Source organism: Schistocerca americana, chromosome 9 (genome assembly GCF_021461395.2).
Source record: "Schistocerca americana isolate TAMUIC-IGC-003095 chromosome 9, iqSchAmer2.1, whole genome shotgun sequence".
In the NCBI taxonomy this organism is placed as follows: Eukaryota; Metazoa; Arthropoda; class Insecta; order Orthoptera; family Acrididae; genus Schistocerca; species Schistocerca americana.
Genome location: NC_060127.1, coordinates 83,599,816 through 83,617,376, shown reverse-complemented (window position 1 = coordinate 83,617,376; position 17,561 = coordinate 83,599,816). Strand labels below are relative to the sequence as shown.

At 47.8% G+C, this 17,561-nt stretch overlaps 1 protein-coding gene across 1 annotated transcript in view; it reads left to right on the top strand.

Annotated features, from left to right (window-relative positions):
• Nucleotides 1–16,254, top strand: part of LOC124550681 (angiomotin-like) — a 77,035-nt gene extending 60,781 nt beyond the window's left edge. Inside the window, exon 3 of the mRNA XM_047125406.1 lies at nucleotides 15,808–16,254. Coding sequence (XP_046981362.1) covers nucleotides 15,808–16,254 — 447 coding nt within the window. The remainder of the gene's footprint in view (nucleotides 1–15,807) is intronic.
• The last annotated feature ends 1,307 nt before the right edge of the window (nucleotides 16,255–17,561 follow it).

The following is a 17,561-nucleotide window of genomic DNA, read 5'->3' as shown; positions in this document are numbered from 1 at the left end:
CTTAACAAGCGAGAACAGAGGCATTTGTATAGAGTTGTCCGTGCTAACAGAAAAGGAACGCAGCGTGCAATAACCTCAGAAATCAACGTGGAAAGTACAACGAACGTATTCGTTTGGACAACGCGGCGGAATTTGGCACTGATGGGCTACGACAGCAGATGACCGGAGCGAAGTCCTTTTGCTAATAGCACGATATCGTCTGCAGGGCTCAAAAATGGTTCAAATGGCTATGAGCACTATGGGACTTACCTTCCGAGGTCATCAGTCCCCTAGAACTTAGAACTAATTAAACCTAACTAACCTAAGGACATCACACACATCCATGCCCGAGGCAGGATTCGAACCTGCGACCGTAGCGGTCGCGCGGCTCCAGACTACCGCCTAGAACCGCTCCGCCACTCTGGCCGGCGTCTGTAGGGCCTCTTCTGGTATTTTGACCCAAACTATGGACTGGTCATATGAGTCCCGACTTATGATTGTAAGAGCTGATAGTAGGGTTCGAGGGTGGAGCTGATAGTAGGGTTCGAGGGTGGAGCAGATTCCACGAAGCCATGGCCCAAGTTATCAACAAAGCACTGTGCAAGCGGGTTGTGTCTCCATAGTAGCGTGGGCTCTGTTTGTGTGGAGCTGCCTGGGTCCTTTGATCCAACTGCACCAACCATTGACTGGATATGGTTATGTTCGCCTACTTGTAGACCATCTGCACCGGCCGCGGTGACCGAGTGGTTCTAGGCGCTTCAGTCCGGAACCGCACTGCTGCTACGGTCGCAGGTTCGAATCCTGCCTCGGGCATGGATGTGTGTAATGTCCTTAGATTAGTTGGGTTTAAGTAGTTCTAAGTTCTACGGGACTCATGACCTCAGATGTTGAGTCCCATAGTGCTCAGAGCCATTTTTATACCATCTGCAGCCGCTCATGGACTTCGTATTTCCAAACAACGATGGAATGTGTGCGGATGACAATGCGCCGTGGCACCAGGCCACAGCCGTTCGCGATTGGTTTCAACAACATTTTAGACAATCCGAGCGAATCATTTGGCTTCCCAGATAACCAGAAATGAGTCCCATAAAACATCTAGGGGACATAACAGAGACGTCAGTTCGTGCACAAAATCCTGCATTGGAATTATGGACTCTCGGAATTATGGCTCAATATTCCTGCAAGGGAGTTCCAACGGCTTGTTAAACCTCTGCCACGTCAAGTTACTGTAAGGTGCCGGCAAAAGGAGGTCCGGCACGATATGAGGGGGTATCCTACGATTTCTGACACGTTAGTGTAAATACACCTCAGTGGATATCAGTGACTCAAAGACAAATGTTTTTAAGAATAGTTTGATGAATTTTTTCATAAACCAAACGATGGCAAATTTAATCTATTCTATGAGAAATTCACATCATTGTTTCAAAACAGTTTAAGGGGACGACACCGTGGATCAGGTAAAAAAAATCGATTTTCTACATCTACATCTACATTTATACTCCGAAAGCCACCCAACGGTGTGTGGCGGAGGGCACTTTATGTGCTACTGTCATTACCTCCCTTTCCTGTTCCAGTCGCGTATGGTTCGCGGGAAGAACGACTGTCTGAAAGCCTCCGTACGCGCTCTAATCTCTCTAATTTTACTTTCGTGATCTCCTCAGGAGGTATAAGTAGGGGGAAGCAATATATTCGATACCTCATCCAGAAACGCACCCTCTCGAAACCGGGCGAGCAAGCTACACCGCGATGCAGAGCGCCTCTCTTGCAGAGTCTGCCACTTGAGTTTGTTAAACATCTCCGTAACGCTATCACGGTTACCAAACAACCCTGTGACGAAACGCGCCGCTCTTCTTTGGATCCTCTCTATCTCCTCCGTCAACCCGATCTGGTACGGATCCCACACTGATGAGCAATACTCAAGTATAGGTCGAACGAGTGTTTTGTAAGCCACCTCCTTTGTTGATGGACTACATTTTCTAAGGACTCTCCCAATGAATCTCAACCTGGTACCCGCCTTACCAACAATTAATTTTATATGATCATTCCACTTCAAATCGTTCCGCACGCATACTCCCAGATATTTTACAGAAGTAACTGCTACCAGTGTTTGTTCCGCTATCATATAATCATACAATAAAGGATCCTTCTTTCTATGTATTCGCAATACATTACATTTGTCTATGTTAAGGGTCAGTTGCCACTCCCTGCACCAAGCGCCTATCCGCTGCAGATCTTCCTGCATTTCGCTACAGTTTTCTAATTCTGCAACTTCTCTGTATACTACAGCATCATCCGCGAAAAGCCGCATGGAACTTCCGACACTATCTACTAGGTCATTTATATATATTGTGAAAAGCAATGGTCCCATTACACTCCCCTGTGGCACGCCAGAGGTTACTTTAACGTCTGTAGACGTCTCTCCATTGATAACAACATGCTGTGTTGTGTTTGCTAAAAACTCTTCAATCCAGCCACACAGCTGGTCTGATATTCCGTAGGCTCTTACTTTGTTTATCAGGCGACAGTGCGGAACTGTATCGAACGCCTTCCGGAAGTCAAGAAAAAATAGCATCTACCTGGGAGCTTGTATCTAATATTTTCTGGGTCTTATGAACAAATAAAGAGAGTTGGGTCTCACACGATCGCTGTTTCCGGAATCCATGTTGATTCCTACATAGTAGATTCTGGGTTTCCAAAAACGGCATGATACTCGAGCAAAAAACATGTTCTAAAATTCTACAACAGATCGACGTCAGAGATATAGGTCTATAGTTTTGCGCATCTGCTCGACGACCCTTCTTGAAGACTGGGACTACGTGTGCTCTTTTCCAATCATTTGAACCTTCCGCTCATCTAGAGACTTGCGGTACACGGCAGTTAGAAGGGGGTGCAAGTTCTTTCCCGTACTCTGTGTAGAATCGAATTGGTATCCCGTCAGGTCCAGTGGACTTTCCTCTGTTGAGTGATTCCAGTTGCAAAGCTTTTCGGTTTTCATCATATTTCAATAGATTAATGTTTCATTTAAGTACTCTGAAAAGGATTTTGCTGAAAGAAATGTTTTTCAAGCATTTAAAGAGCATTTTCCTACCACGTGTGTGAACGTGCCATCTCTAAGCCATATGGAAATGCCATTATTAGCAAAATAGAATGTGTAGGCAATGTTCAAAAACGTTTGCGAACAAGACTCAGAAAACTGTCGATATGAGAGGAAAAAATCAGAAGATGAAAAGTTATTGACCGGACAGAGTCGGTTAACTAAAACTGAAATACAAAACTTGCAGGTATACCATGCGGAGGCAATTAGGAGAAAAAAATGGTTCAAATGGCTCTGAGCACTATGGCACTTAACATCTGTGGTCATCAGTCCCCTAGAACATAGAACTACTTAAACCTAAGTAACCTAAGGACATCACACACATCCATGCCGAGGCAGGGTTCGAACCTGCGGCCGTAACGGTCGCGTGGTTCCGGGCTGAAGCGCCTACAACCGATCGGCCACAACGGCCGGCCAATTAGGAGAAATAAAGAAAATCTGGAGGCAATGAAGACAGATGTTTGGGCCATATTCTTCCATAAGTCCTCTACTGATGATAAGCCATGTCATGGATTGTGCCCATCAGGAAAAAATTCGTGGTGCAAATACAATAGGGCGCAGGCAACTGGAGTATCTTATTCTCACCAACATTCTCTTCCTGCTGCTGTTATTACAGCAGTTAAACATATTTTCAGACTCTTTGCTCATGCCGACCTTCTAAGGAAATGTCAGCATGGGCAGACACAGAACCCAGATGAATGTTTCAACAGCATAATTTGGAACCGCCTTCCTAAAACTGTATTTGTATGCATGCATACTATGAAACTAGGAGTTCATGATGCTGTTATTGCATTCAATTGTGGTAATACTGGAAAGTGTTTGGTACTGAAAAAGCTGGAAATTAATCCTGGTGAAAACATGATCACTGGGCTGCATCATTGCGATAAAATAAGGATAGCCGATGCAGACAGGTCTGCATCTAATATGGCCAAGGAAGCAAGACAAACATCCAGGAATTGAAAAAGAAGCTGGAAGACCTGATAGAGGCCAAAGAAGGGCCATCATATGCAGCAGGAAAGTTTTAATTAACTGTAAGTAAGAAATTTCAAGAGTTTTTCTTTAAAGTCAATTTCCTGCAAACTAAAATGTTCAGGACATATGCTCCATTATATCAGAAACTATAACAGATAAATGAATGAAATTTCCAGAGAGTCTGCATAACATAAAAAGCCACCTCTGGTACTACATTCACTAATATTTCCCCATTAGCAAGTTGACAAAAAATATTTTCTGCAGAAAAAACTTAATATTTTTTGTTAATAAGTTTAAAGAAGTATTGCTTAAAAACTATAAAATGGATAATGTAGATTTTAGTACAGTTGACTATTAGCATCACGTAACATACAGTAAAAATATTAAGGTCCTGCATCAAATAATTTTTTCAGAAATGGGTAAAATACTTGCCTAAATTAACATGGGTTTAGATAGGCAGGGGGTGGTCCCCTTAGCGCACAACCTAATCAGCACACCTTTTTCCTGGGTAAAGGCGTCCGGCAAGGCAGAAACCACTCGCACCTTGAAAACTCTGTCTTTTAACAATTCCTTGAGGAAACAGGGCAGGCGGCCATGAGAGACGCACGTGTAAAGTGCAGAGAGCATTCCAGTTTTCCTGGAGATGTCGTAGGCTTCTCCAAATCTAAAAACACGGCCACAGTCCGATATTTGCGCTGAACGCCGCGCTCGAATTCCACACTGAGCATTCGTTAGAAAACTGCGCGACTCGAGCGACCATACCAGTCGAACATGAATCAAACGTTCCGTCACCTTGCAAACGCAGCTGGTGAGTGAGATGGGGCGGTAACTAGAAGGAAGGTTTGTTTGTTTACCGGGCTTAGGTGTGGCTATGATGGTGGCTTCACGCCTAAGTCCGAGAAATGTGCCCTCTGCTCAGGTGCGTTTGTATGTGTTAAACAGAAAGTGCTTGCCCGAAAGAGAAAGGTGCAGCAACATCTGAATGTGAACAGCGTCTGACCCTGGGGCGGAGGGTCGGGATGAACAGATAGCATGATCTTGCTCCCTCATAGTAAAGGCGGCATTGTAGCACTCACGATTCGGAGAAGAGAAGGGAATCGCCCACGCCTCCAACGCTCTTTTCCGATGGAGGAAGTCAGGGCGACAGCGAGAAGAGCACGAAATGTCTGCAATATGGCGGCCAAGGCGTCGGAGATAGCAATAGGATCCACGATAATATCGTCTGCTACTGTCAGGTCGGAAATTGGCAAATGGATCTTTGTCCGAGTGAGCCGTCGGAAGTTGGCTCGCACGTCAGAGGAAGGGGTGGAACTGTCAAAAGAACTTGTGAATGAAATCCAGCTAGCTTCTTTGCCATCCCGAGGAACGGGACGATACTTTGCACGCATCTGTGTATAATGAATACAGCTTGCCATTGTAGGATGACGGTTAAAAACGCGGAGAGCCCGTCTCCATGCGCGAAATGCGTCGCGGCACGCCTCAGTCTACCGAGGAATTAGGGCACGGTGTGGTAAAGCGGAAGTGCGAGGAATGGAACGTTCCGCAGCAGTAAGGATAATGTTTGTGAGATATTCTTCCTGGTCATCAAAAACGGGAAAATCTTGTACTTCGAAGGTCGTCTGGGATGAGTAAAGCATCAGTACGCCACCATTTGGGTGTGTACACAGGTGAAGTAGGAGTCAGCAAACGGATAGTGCATGGGAAATGGTCGCTCGAGTAGGCATCAAAAAGAACGGACCACTCAAGACGATGGGCAAGCTGGGCAGTGCAGAAGGAGAGGTCCAAATGTGACTAGGAGTGCGAGGAGTTGGAAAGGAAAGTGGGTGCTCCAGTATCAAGGCAGAAGAGGTTGAGTTGATTAAGAAGATCAGCCAACAGGGTGCCTCTCTGACAGGTTCTGGGAGAAATGGCCCAAATGGCTCTGAGCACTATGGGACTCAACTGCTGAGGTCATTAGTCCTCTAGAACTTAGAACTAGTTAAACCTAACTAACCTAAGGACATCACAAACATCCATGCCCGAGGCAGGATTCGAACCTGCGACCGTAGCGTCTGGGAGAAACCCAAAGGGGATGATGCGCATTACAGAGTAGCATAAATGAGGGAGGTAGCTGCCCAGTAAGCTGAAGGAAGTGTGCCCTGGTGACAATGAATGATGGAGGGTCATAAAAGGTACAGAGAGATGGTGGGAAAAGAAAGGCAAACTGCTAAGGCTTGGAGATGGGTAATCAGGGAGATGGGTTGACTATGAATGTAATCCCGTATGAGTAGCATGACGATTCCATGAGATCAAGGTCAAAACGAGCCGAGAAGAAATGTGAAGCTGAAAGCGGTCGTGAGGGCGCAATTTCGTTTTCTGAAGGCAGAGTACAAGGGGACGCTGCGATGCTAAAAGCAGCTGTAAATCCGTATGTGGGACCGAAGGCCGCGAACGTTCCATTGGAGGAGAATCATGATGAGGAAGAGATGTAGGGGTGTCACCTAGGCGGCTGCTCCATGGGGGTCCACAGAAGCGCTGGCTTGCTTGTGCGGTCGGTCTGTGGAGTCCATCGCTGAAAAACGGTTGGTGGTGAGCACCGGCGACACGGAGGCCGGCCGGTCTATCACGTGGCGACACAGTCGAAGAGGATCTTCGAGTCGGCGAAGGAGAAGGCCGTTTGCCTTTGGTGGACTTCTTCGAGCATTTCTGGTTAGAGGAAGACTCGGGTGTTGACTGGCTGGAGACATGTAGGAAGTTTGCGCGAGAGTACTCTTGTCCTTTCCGGCCTACCAGTAGCTGGTGGCGTCGCCCCTTGAGGCTAGAGTTGGATGGCATTTCGCACAGTTGGATGGGGGGGGTGGGGGGGGGGATGGCGATGCTGCCTTGACACTGGGCGATTTCACAACCTCAGAGCTGAGTTGGAGGTCGCATTCCCGCGTGGCCATATCCTTCAGGGAGCAAGGAGTAACAAGAACTATAGGTGCCAGATGGGAGAAGGCAGGGCTTGCTATTAGCCAATAACTTGCGAGCGACTGAGGAAGGCGGTTAGTACAGCCTGCTCATGAAGATACACGGGACAATCCCGAGAGGAAGCAGCATGGCCGCCATTGCAGTTGATACAGCTGGGAGAAGGGGGCAGACAAACACCCTCGTGCACATCCCTACCGCAGGTGACACATTTGGCTTGGTGTCGACAAGACGTTCTAATGTGGTTGAAACAATGACACTGGTAGCAGCGCATCGGGTTCGGAATATAGGGTCGGGCTGTGATGATTTCATAGCCTGCTTTGATCTTGGACGGAAGCACCACTCTATCGAAGGTGAGGAAAACAGTGTGGGTGGGCACTAAGGAGGAATCTACATTTTTCATTATCTGATGGACGCCCTGACTAGAGAGGCAAGACTGGATTTCGGCATCGGTTAGACCGTCGAGCCGCCTGGTGTAAATAACACTGCGGGTAGAGTTCAAAGTTATATGGGCCTCGACACGAATAGGTTAGCCTTGGAGAAGTGAGGTGGCAAGATGTTGTACTTGAGAATCAGAAGTAGTCTCCAGATGCAAAGTGCCATTCCGTAAACGAGAGCAGGATTTCACAGAGCCGGCAACTGCACGAATACTTTTCTTAATAATAAACGGGTTTACCATGGGGAAAGTGAGAACACGAGGAACCATGGTGCAATGTTAACCGTATTTGAATCGTTAGTCTCATTACTTTTCCGTTTCGTAGATGTTGACTGTGAAGATGATAGGGAGAAAATTCCCCACGATTGCCAGCATCTCCGCTGACGCGCTTGTTCCAACTGGTGGCCTCCTTCATAAGGGTCACACCTTAGGTCACACCTCCCAAACATCTGACAGAGAGACCAATCGGCAATTTGTGAAGTTTGCAGCTCAGGCAATCACCCCTCTCTGGGCCTGGCCTGTACCAGGGGGTACATGTGAAACCTACATGTCGACCTGGGGCTGGGAATTACGCGTTACCCAGTCAGCCGTTACGCGTCAGACGCGTGGGCTGGACTTCCAGAGCGCACAGTGAGGAAGAAGAAAAAGAGGAACCTCAAACGCCGAAGCGGAGGAACGAGAGAAGGGAAACAAGGAAAGGAAAAGGGAGCGAAAAACAATGGTGAGACTGTTCTTACGTCATCGACCGACAAAGCACGACATTCCTAATAACTTCTGTGACATGTTCCGCAAGGGAAAGAAAAATGATTAGCAAGAGGATAGACATGCAGCACGGAAGGGAAATAAATGCTGCAACGTCTAGGGCCCCGTGGTAGCCAAGCACGAACCCACTATAGAGCGGCGACCCCCTGGGTGGGGAATCGACTAATGTCTGAAGTAGTTCAGGAGAGAATTGACACCACGATTCCTGCAGGGTCGTCCATAAATCCGTAAGAGTATGAGGGGGTGGAGATCTCTTCTGAACAGCACGTTGCAAAGAAACCCAGATATGCTCAATAACGTCCACGTCCGGGGCGTTTGGAGGACAGCGGAAGTGTTTAAACTCAGGATAGTGTTCCTGGAGCCACTCCGTAGCAATTGAGGACGTGTAGGGTGTCGCATTGTCCTGATGGAATTGCCCACGTCCGTCGGAATGCACAAAGGAGATGAATGGATGCATGTGATCAGGCAGGATGCTTACATACGTGTCACCTGTCAGAGTCTTATCTAGATATATCAGGGGTCCCGTATCGCTCTGACTGCACATGCCCCACACCATTACAGAGCCTCCATCAGCTTGAACAGCCCCTTTTGACTTGCAGGGCCTATGGATTCATGAGGTTGTCTCCATACCCGTACATATCCATCCGCTCGACACAATTTGAAACGAGACTCGTCCGACCAGGCAACATGTTTCCAGTCATCAACAGTCCACTGTCGGTGTTGACGGGCCTAGGCGAGGCGTAAAGCATTGCGTCATGCTGTCGTCAAGGGTACGCGAATGGGGCATCGGCTCCGAAAGCTCTTATCGATGATGTTTCGTTGAATGGTTCGCAGGCTGTCACTTGTTGATGGCCCAGCATTTAAATCGGCAGCAATGTGCAGAAGAATTGCCCTTCTGTCATGTTGAACGATTCTCTTCAGTCGTCATTGGCCCCACTCTTGCAGGATCTTTTTCTGGCCTCAGTTATGTCGGATATTTGCTGTTTTACCTGATTCCTGATATTCACAGTAAACTCGTGAAATGGTCGTACGGGAAAATCCCCACTTTATCGCTACCTCGGAGATGATCTCCCATCGCTCGTGCGACGACTATAACACCACGTCCGAACTCAAAGTTGATAACGTAACATTGTAGCAGCAGTAACCGATCTAACAAATGCGCCAGCCACTTGTTGCCTTATATAGGGGATGCCGACCGCAGTGCCGTATTCTGCCTGTCTACGTATCTGTGTATTTGAATATGCTTACTTACACCAGTTTCCAGAATGAGATTTTCACTCTGCAGCGGAGTGTGCGCTGATATGAAACTTCCTGGCAGATTAAAACTGTGTGCCCGACCGAGACACCAGTTTGTTTGGCGCTTCAGTGTAATAAGCCGTGTCCTATTTGGAGTGCGTAACGCTTGGCTAGCTCATGGCATTTTTCCATAGACACTGAAATATGCCGTACTCAAAAGGTGATGGGAGAGACGCAATAACCACCGACCTGTTTACTTGCTGACACCATTTTCCAAAATTTGAGAATTTACACTGGAAAAAGCCTGGAAAATTCTTAAAAGAACTTGGTTCAGCCACATTCGTACTTAAATTTATTGCAAATGTTAGGGAGAGACAAAGAATTAAGTTGACGTTTCCCATATACTCATTCAATGACATCAAACATAATAATGTTTTTGGGGTAACATTGCTCTAAAACGTGCTATAAGAATAATCTTGGTGAGGATACCTGACATTCAACAAAACAAATACAAGATGCAAAATTACGTCAAAGCCGGAACCAGCGGTCTGGGCTCCACCCGCAGAGCACTGTGCTTAGAGCGCCTGGAACGAGAAGGAATGACTACCACTACGGTAGAACACCACCCACCCTACAATCAAGAAGCTGTCGAACTTACACGCCTCACCAGACAGCGCCGGCAGAGCGAGGAAATTTACACTGCAGTTACATATACTAACCTTCAGGGCAGGTAACTGGGGCGTTGTGGCCACAAGACAGAAAAATACCGCTGGTTGAACTTAACAGTGTAAGAAGCTGAAAATTGTAAACAGTAAATACTAATTAGAAGCTCAGGAAGGCTAATCAGATCCCCCTTCCCCAGGTACTCCACTCGCTGCTTTTCGCCTAGTGGACACTACGAGCAGCAACACGAACGGAAGTCACTGGAGAATCACCAGATGTCACAATGGTGGTGGATTCTCTTCGCGAATAGCAATGCACTCAATTGAAACGAGGTCGTGCACCCTCGTGACCACTGCCCTTCGATCCAGCAGTCCATACGCGCCGCCAGCGGTACCAGCGCGTTGTCGCTCTGCGCGGACCTCGCTGCTCCTGCGTCCCCAACCGAACTGCCCACTCACCACACGGAATAAGTACGAGGTTGCCCCAAAGATAGGGCAGCAGAACTTTTTTTTTATTTTGGTCATCAGTCTACTGACTGGTTTGATGCGGCCCTTTCCTGTGCTAACCTCTTCATCTCAGAGTAGATCTTGCAACCTACGTCCTCAATTATTTGCTTGACGTATTCCAATCTCTGTCCTCCTCTACAGTTTTTGCCAGCAGAACTACATGCCGATAAGCGCCGCTGCTGCCACTAGTGGATAGGCAACGCTTGCGAACCGAGTGGCGCCAGTGAACACGGGAAGAAGACAAACTACGCAACCATGCCATCTAAACGATACGGTCTGGCAGAAACGTACACACAGCACCACGGCGAGCTGCAGCACAGCTCAATGGCACGATCCTAAACTGGCACTGAGGCAGCGAGTGGTGGACCGTGGGCTGTACGTGATAGGTGTGTACACCGGCTGTGGAGATGTACACAGGGGAATGACGCTGCAACTGTGGAGCAAGTGATCTGTATAGATGAACCATGGAGCTACGAACTGTCTACTCAATGACCGTTCAGCGAATGTTGCTTCGTACAGGTCTGCGCAGTTGGCACCTGCTTTATGCAAAAGTGCTGACAGCGACAAAAAAATGGTTCAAATGGCTCTGAGCACTATGGGACTTAACTGCTGTGGTCATCAGTCCCCAAGAACTTAGAACTACTTAAACCTAACCAACCTAAGGACGTCACACACATCCATGCCCGAGGCAGGATTCGCACCTGCGACTGTAGCGGTCGCGCGGTTCCAGACTGTAGCGCCTAGAACCGCTCGGCCACCATGGCCGGCCTGACAGCGTCAGGTGGTCTTTTCTGATGAATAACGTTTCGTGCTCCATCGCAAAGATGACCGTTGAAGTGTACGTCTCACGTCGTGCAAAGAGGAGGGAGTTCTTGAAACGTCCCCATAGAAAAATTATATATGACTGTGCTTCAAATGACACACAATATTTTTAGCGCAACGCAATCTGACTTTGAAAAATCCCTACAAAAGAATGTCCCCGACTAACAATAACCTATATCTTTGATGAATTACTTACCTCACAAAAATCTTCGTTACTCAGACTACTGCAATACAGCGTGCGCCAATGCTGCCAGCTGAATAAAAGATTCGAACTACTGAAGTCACTAACTACTGATAGGCATAATTAGCAAATGAAAGATTTTGATAGAGAACAAACAATGTATTTACCTTAATAGTGTTCAAAAGTCATATTATATATATCAGTTCATGACATCCAGTCTTACAAATTTACTGTCTCCGCTCTCAAAACTCCGCCATCTCTCTCCCGACATCCACCACTGCTGGCGGCTCACCTCCAACTGCGCAACGCTACGCGCTATTAACAGCCAACTGCCCAACACTACAATAGCGACTATTTCAACAATGCCCACCAGCCACAGACTGCACACAGCACAGCCAGTGATTTTCATACAGAGCGCTAGCTGAAGTTAGCAACATAAAAACCTAAACAGCCTACTTACACTATATGTTTTGAGGAATGTTTTCGTGGAATTCGCTGGTTGACTTCGTCATTCCGGAAGGCACAACAGACCAACACAAGTATTTATCTATCCTTGAAGCCCATGTCCACCCCTACACGCAGTCTGTCTGTCCTCGGCACGATGGCATATACCAGCAAAACAATGCTACATCTCTCACTTTTTGCAATGTACCTGTGTGGTTTGAAGAGCACCAGGATTAAATTACTGTACTTTCGGCCACCAAACTCCACGGATTATAACCCAGTGAAACGGTGGGACCACATCGATTGGGGTGTTCGCTCTGTGAATCCTCAGCTGTAAAACCTAGTGCAGCTGGCCATAGCACTTGAGTCCTCGTGACTCCACATGCCTGTCGGTACTTCCCAGACCCTCAATATCTCTCCTCCTGCGCTTCTTGCGCAGTAAAAAGTAGTTATTCAACCTTTTGATGGGCATCACATGAGCGTGGCTGGACAGTGTAGATTGCAGCAAGGAAAGCGTCTCATTTTACAAAATATGGAAGTTATAAACAGTGTTAAATCCCAAGCACCCTTTACGTTTTACAGGCGTATGTTTAAACAGGGCTACACAGTAGTTTTATTACACTGAAGAGCCAAAGAAACTGGTACACCTGTAGGGTTCCCGCGAGCACTGAAGGGAAAAATGCTGCAAAGGCAAGTAGGCAAGCATGAACTCACCAAAGAGCGGTGACCTATGTAGGGTATCGACAAACATCTGAAGTAGTGCTGGAAGGAATTGACACCATGAATCCTGCAGAGCTGTCCATAAATCCGTAGCAGTACGAGGGGGGGGGGGGGGGGGGGGAGATCTGTTCTCAACAGCACGTTGCAAGGCATCCCAGATATGCTCATTAATGTTTATTCCTAAGAGTGTTCCTGGAGGCACTCTGTAGCAATTCTGGACGTGTGGTGTTTCGGAATGCACAATGGACATGAATGGATGCAGGTAATCAGACAGGATGCTTAATTACGTGTCACCTGTCAGAGTCGTATCTAGACGTATCAGGGGTCCCATATCACTGTAACTGCAAACACCCCTTTCCATTACAGGGCCTCCCCCAACTTGAACAGTCCCCTGTTGAGACGCAGGATCCATGGATCCTACCGAGCGAGGTGGCGCAGTGGTTAGCACACTGGACTCGTATTCGGGAGGACGACGGTTCAATCCCGCGTCCGGCCATCCTGATTTAGGTTTTCCGTGATTTCCCTAAATCGCTCCAGGTAAATGCCGGGATGGTTCCTTTGAAAGGGCACGGCCGACTTCCTTCCCCGTCCTTCCCTAATCCGATGAGACCGATGACCTCGCTGTTTGGTCTCTTCCCCCAAACAACCCAACCCCAACTCCATGGATTCAAGTTGTCTCTCCATACCTGTACGCGTCCATTTGCTCGATACAATTTGAAAGAGACTCGTGCGACCAGCCGGCCGTTGTTGCCGAGCGGCTCTAGGCGCTTCACTCCGGAACCGCGCTGCTGCTACGGTCGTAGGATAGGATCCTGCCTCGGGCATAGATGTGTGTGATGTCCTTACGTTAGTTAGGTTTAAGTAGTTCTAAGTCTACGGGATTGATGACCTCAGATGTTAAGTCCCATAGTGGTCAGAATCATTTGAGCGATTTGAACTCGTGCGACCAGGCAACATGTTTCCAGTCATTAACAGTCCAATGTCTGTGTTGACGGGCCCAGGCGAGGCGTAAAGCTTTGTGTAGTGCCGTCATGAAGGCTACACGAGTGGGCCTTCAGCTCCGAAAGCCCTTATCGATAATGTTTCGTTGAATAGTTCGCACGGTGACATTTGTTGATGGCCCAGCACTGAAATCTCAGCAATTTGCAGAAGGGTTGTACTTCTGTCACGCTGAACGATTCTCTTCCGTCGTCGTTGCTCCCCTTCTTGCAGGATCTTTTCCCAGCCTCAGCGATATCTGAGATTTTATGTTTTACCAGAGTCCTGATATTCACGATACACTCGTGAAATGATCCTACGAGAAAATACCCCCTTCATCGCTGCCTCGGATATGCTGTGTCCCATCACTCGTGCGCCAACTACACCACTGGCCATTAAAATTGCTACAACACGATGATGACAGGAAGAAGATGCTGTGATATGCCAATGATTAGCTTTCCAGTGCATTCACACAAGAATGGCGCCGGTGGCGACACCTACAACGTCCTGCCACGAGGAAAGTTACCAACCGATTTCTCAAACACAAACGGCACTTGACCGGCATTGCCTGGTGAAACATTGTTGCGATGCCTCGTGTAAGGAGGAAAAATGCGTACCATCACGTTTCCGACTTTGATAAAGGTCGGATTGTAGCCCATCGCGATTGCAGTTTATCGTATCGCGACATTGCTGCTCGCGTTGGTCGAGATCCAATGACTGTTAGCACAATATGGAATCGGTGGATTAAGCAGGGTAATACGGAACGCCGTGCTGGATCCCAATGGCCTCGTATCACTAGCAGTCGAGATGACAGGCATCTTATCCGCATGGCTGTAACGGATCGTGCAGCCACGTCTCGATCCCTGAGCCAACAGATGGGGACGTTTGCAAGACAACAACCATCCGCACGAACAGCTCGACGACGGTTGCAGCAGCAGGGACTATCAGCTCGGAGACCATGGCTGCGGTTACCCTTCACGCTGCATCACAGGCAGGAGCGCCTATGATGGTGTACTCATCGACGAACCTGGCTGCACGAATGGCAAAACGCCATTTTTTCGGATGAATCCAGGTTCTGTTTACAACATTATGATGGTCGCATCCGTGTTTGGCGACATTGCGGTGAACGCACATTGGCAGCGAGTATTCGTCATCGTCATACTGGCGTATCACCCGGCGTGATGGTATGGGGTGCAAATGGTTACACGTCTCGGTCACCTCTTGTTAGCATTCACGGCACTTTGAACAGTGGTCGTTACATTTCAGATGAGTTACGACCCGTGGCTCTACCATTCATTCGATGCCTGCGAAACCCTACATTTCAGCAGGATAATGCACGACCGCATGTTGCAGGTCCTGTATGGGCCTTTCTGGATACAGGAAATGTTCGAGTGCTGCCCTGACCAGCACATTCTCCAGATCTCTTACCAACTGAAAACGTCTGGTCAATGGTGGCCGAGCAACTGGCTCGTCACAATACGTCAGTCACTACTCTTGATGAACTATGGTATCGTGTTGAAGTTGCATAGGCAGCTGTACCTGTACACGCCATCCAAGCTCTGTTTGACTCAATGCCTGGGCGTATGAAGGCTGTTATTACGGCTAGAGGTGGTTGTTCTGGGTACTAATTTCTTAGAATCTATGCACCCAAACTGCGTGAAAATGTAGTCACATGTCAGTTCTAGTATAATATATTTGTCCAATGAATACCAGTTTATCGTCTGCATTTCTTCTTGGTGTAGCAGTTTTAACGGCCAGTAGTGTATAACACCACGTTCAAACGTGCTTAAATCTTGATAACCTCCCGCTGTAGCAGCAGTAACCGATCTAACAACTGCCGTAGACAGTCGTTGTCCTACATAGGCGTTGCCAAACGCAGGGCCATGTTCTGCGTGTTTACATATCTCTGTATTAAAATACGGTTGCCTATACCAGTCTCTTTGGCGCGTCAGTGTAATTCGTAATACTTATTTTTTTCTCGTAAGTGTGGGTATGTCTAACGCGTGGTAGTGATCTCCCCTCCCTTTTTGCGTGTCGTGTGGCTCGAGGTAACTCACAAATTCTACAGAGCGAGTTACAGGCAGAAGCGAAAGGGGCGTGGCTGGAGCATTGGGTGGAACGTCCACGCCTGGAGCCAAGCCCCTCCCACACCCGGCGGTCGGCGCGCCACGCCGCCCCGTGCATCTCTCGCAGCCCCGCGGGAAATGTCTGCAGCTACGTCATCGATCAGCGCCTGTCAGCGGGAAGTGACGTCAATGCAAACCGTGTCAGTCGGTTAGCCGCGGCGCAGGGTGGACGGCGCCTGCGCTGCGGGCGGCGCTGTTTGGTGTGTGGTGGAGAGTGCTTGCTTGCGACAGTCGCGTTTACACTGGAGGCGACGTCACGAGTGCAATCAGAACGGCGGCGCGTGGCAGCCGCTGAGTCAACAGCTGCAGCGAGAGCACGCGGGTCAGCCACAACGTCGCTGGTATTGGCACACTGCATGTACCGCTTTGGACCGCGTATGGATGCGTAATCAGCTCCAGATCCGGTACGATACTCACCTGCCGTTCTGCGTGGCCCGTTGCTGATCGACGGTGTGCTTTGGGGTGTTCATTCGAGTTTTATATTCAATTTTATGAGCGACTTACGCACTGACCAGCAGTTTGGCTTTACGAAACGTGGACGTGCCAGAAGGCAGTGCTAACGTTGCGTTAGATAACGGAAGCAAAACGTAGGAAAAACGAAGGCACGTTCATAGGATTTGTCGAACTAGAAAAACGGTGTAAAAGAAAAAAATGGTTCAAATGGCTCTGAGCACTATGGGACTTAACTTCTGAGGTCATCAGTCCCCTAGAACTTATAACTACTTAAACCTAACTAACCTAAGGACATCACACACATCCTTGCCCGAGGCAGGATTCGAACCTCCGACCGTAGCGGTGGCGCGGTTCCAGACTGTAGCGCCTAGAGCCGCTCGGCAACACTGGCCGGCGCTTGGAAAGAAAAACATAGGTACGAAAAAGAAGAAACCACGCGTAACACAAATATTTAAACTGATCGATGAAAGAGCGAAGCTCAAAAATGTTCAGGGAAATTCGGGAATGCAGAAATATAAGACGTTTAGGAAACAAATAAACAGTAAGTACAGGGAAGCTAAGGCGAAATGGCTCAATGAAGAATGTGAAGAGAAAAAGAATGACTGTCGGTAGGACTGACTCAGAATATAGAAAAGTCAAAACAACCTTCGGTGAAATTAAAAGCAAAGGTGGTAACAAAGAGTGCAGTGGAAATTCCACTGTTAAATCAAAAGGAGAGAGCGGATGTGAGGAAAGAGTACACTGAAGGCAGATACGACGGCGAAGACTTGTCTGACGACCTGATGGAAAGGGGAAAACTAGTCGATTAGAAGAAACGTGGCATCCTGTATTAGAATTTAGGAGAGCTTTGGAAGACTTAGGATCGAATAAGGCAGAAACAGCTGCATAGCACTCCTACAGAATTTCTAACAGCACCAAGGAAGTAGCAAAACATGACTATTCACGGTAGTGTGTAGAATGTATGCGTCTGGCGATCTACCATATTACTTTGAGAGAAACAACATCGTCACTATTCCAAAGATTACAAGAGCCGATAAATACTCTGCCGCACAATGAGCCTAACATCTCGTGAATCCTGGTTGCTGACAAAAATAATATACAGAAGAATGGCAAATGAAATTGAGGTGGTCTTAGGTGACGATGTGTTTGGCTTTAAGAAATGTAAAGGCACCAGAGAAGCAATTGTGATGTTGTGGTCGATAATGAAATCGAGGCTGGAGAAAAATCGAGGCTGGAGAAAAAT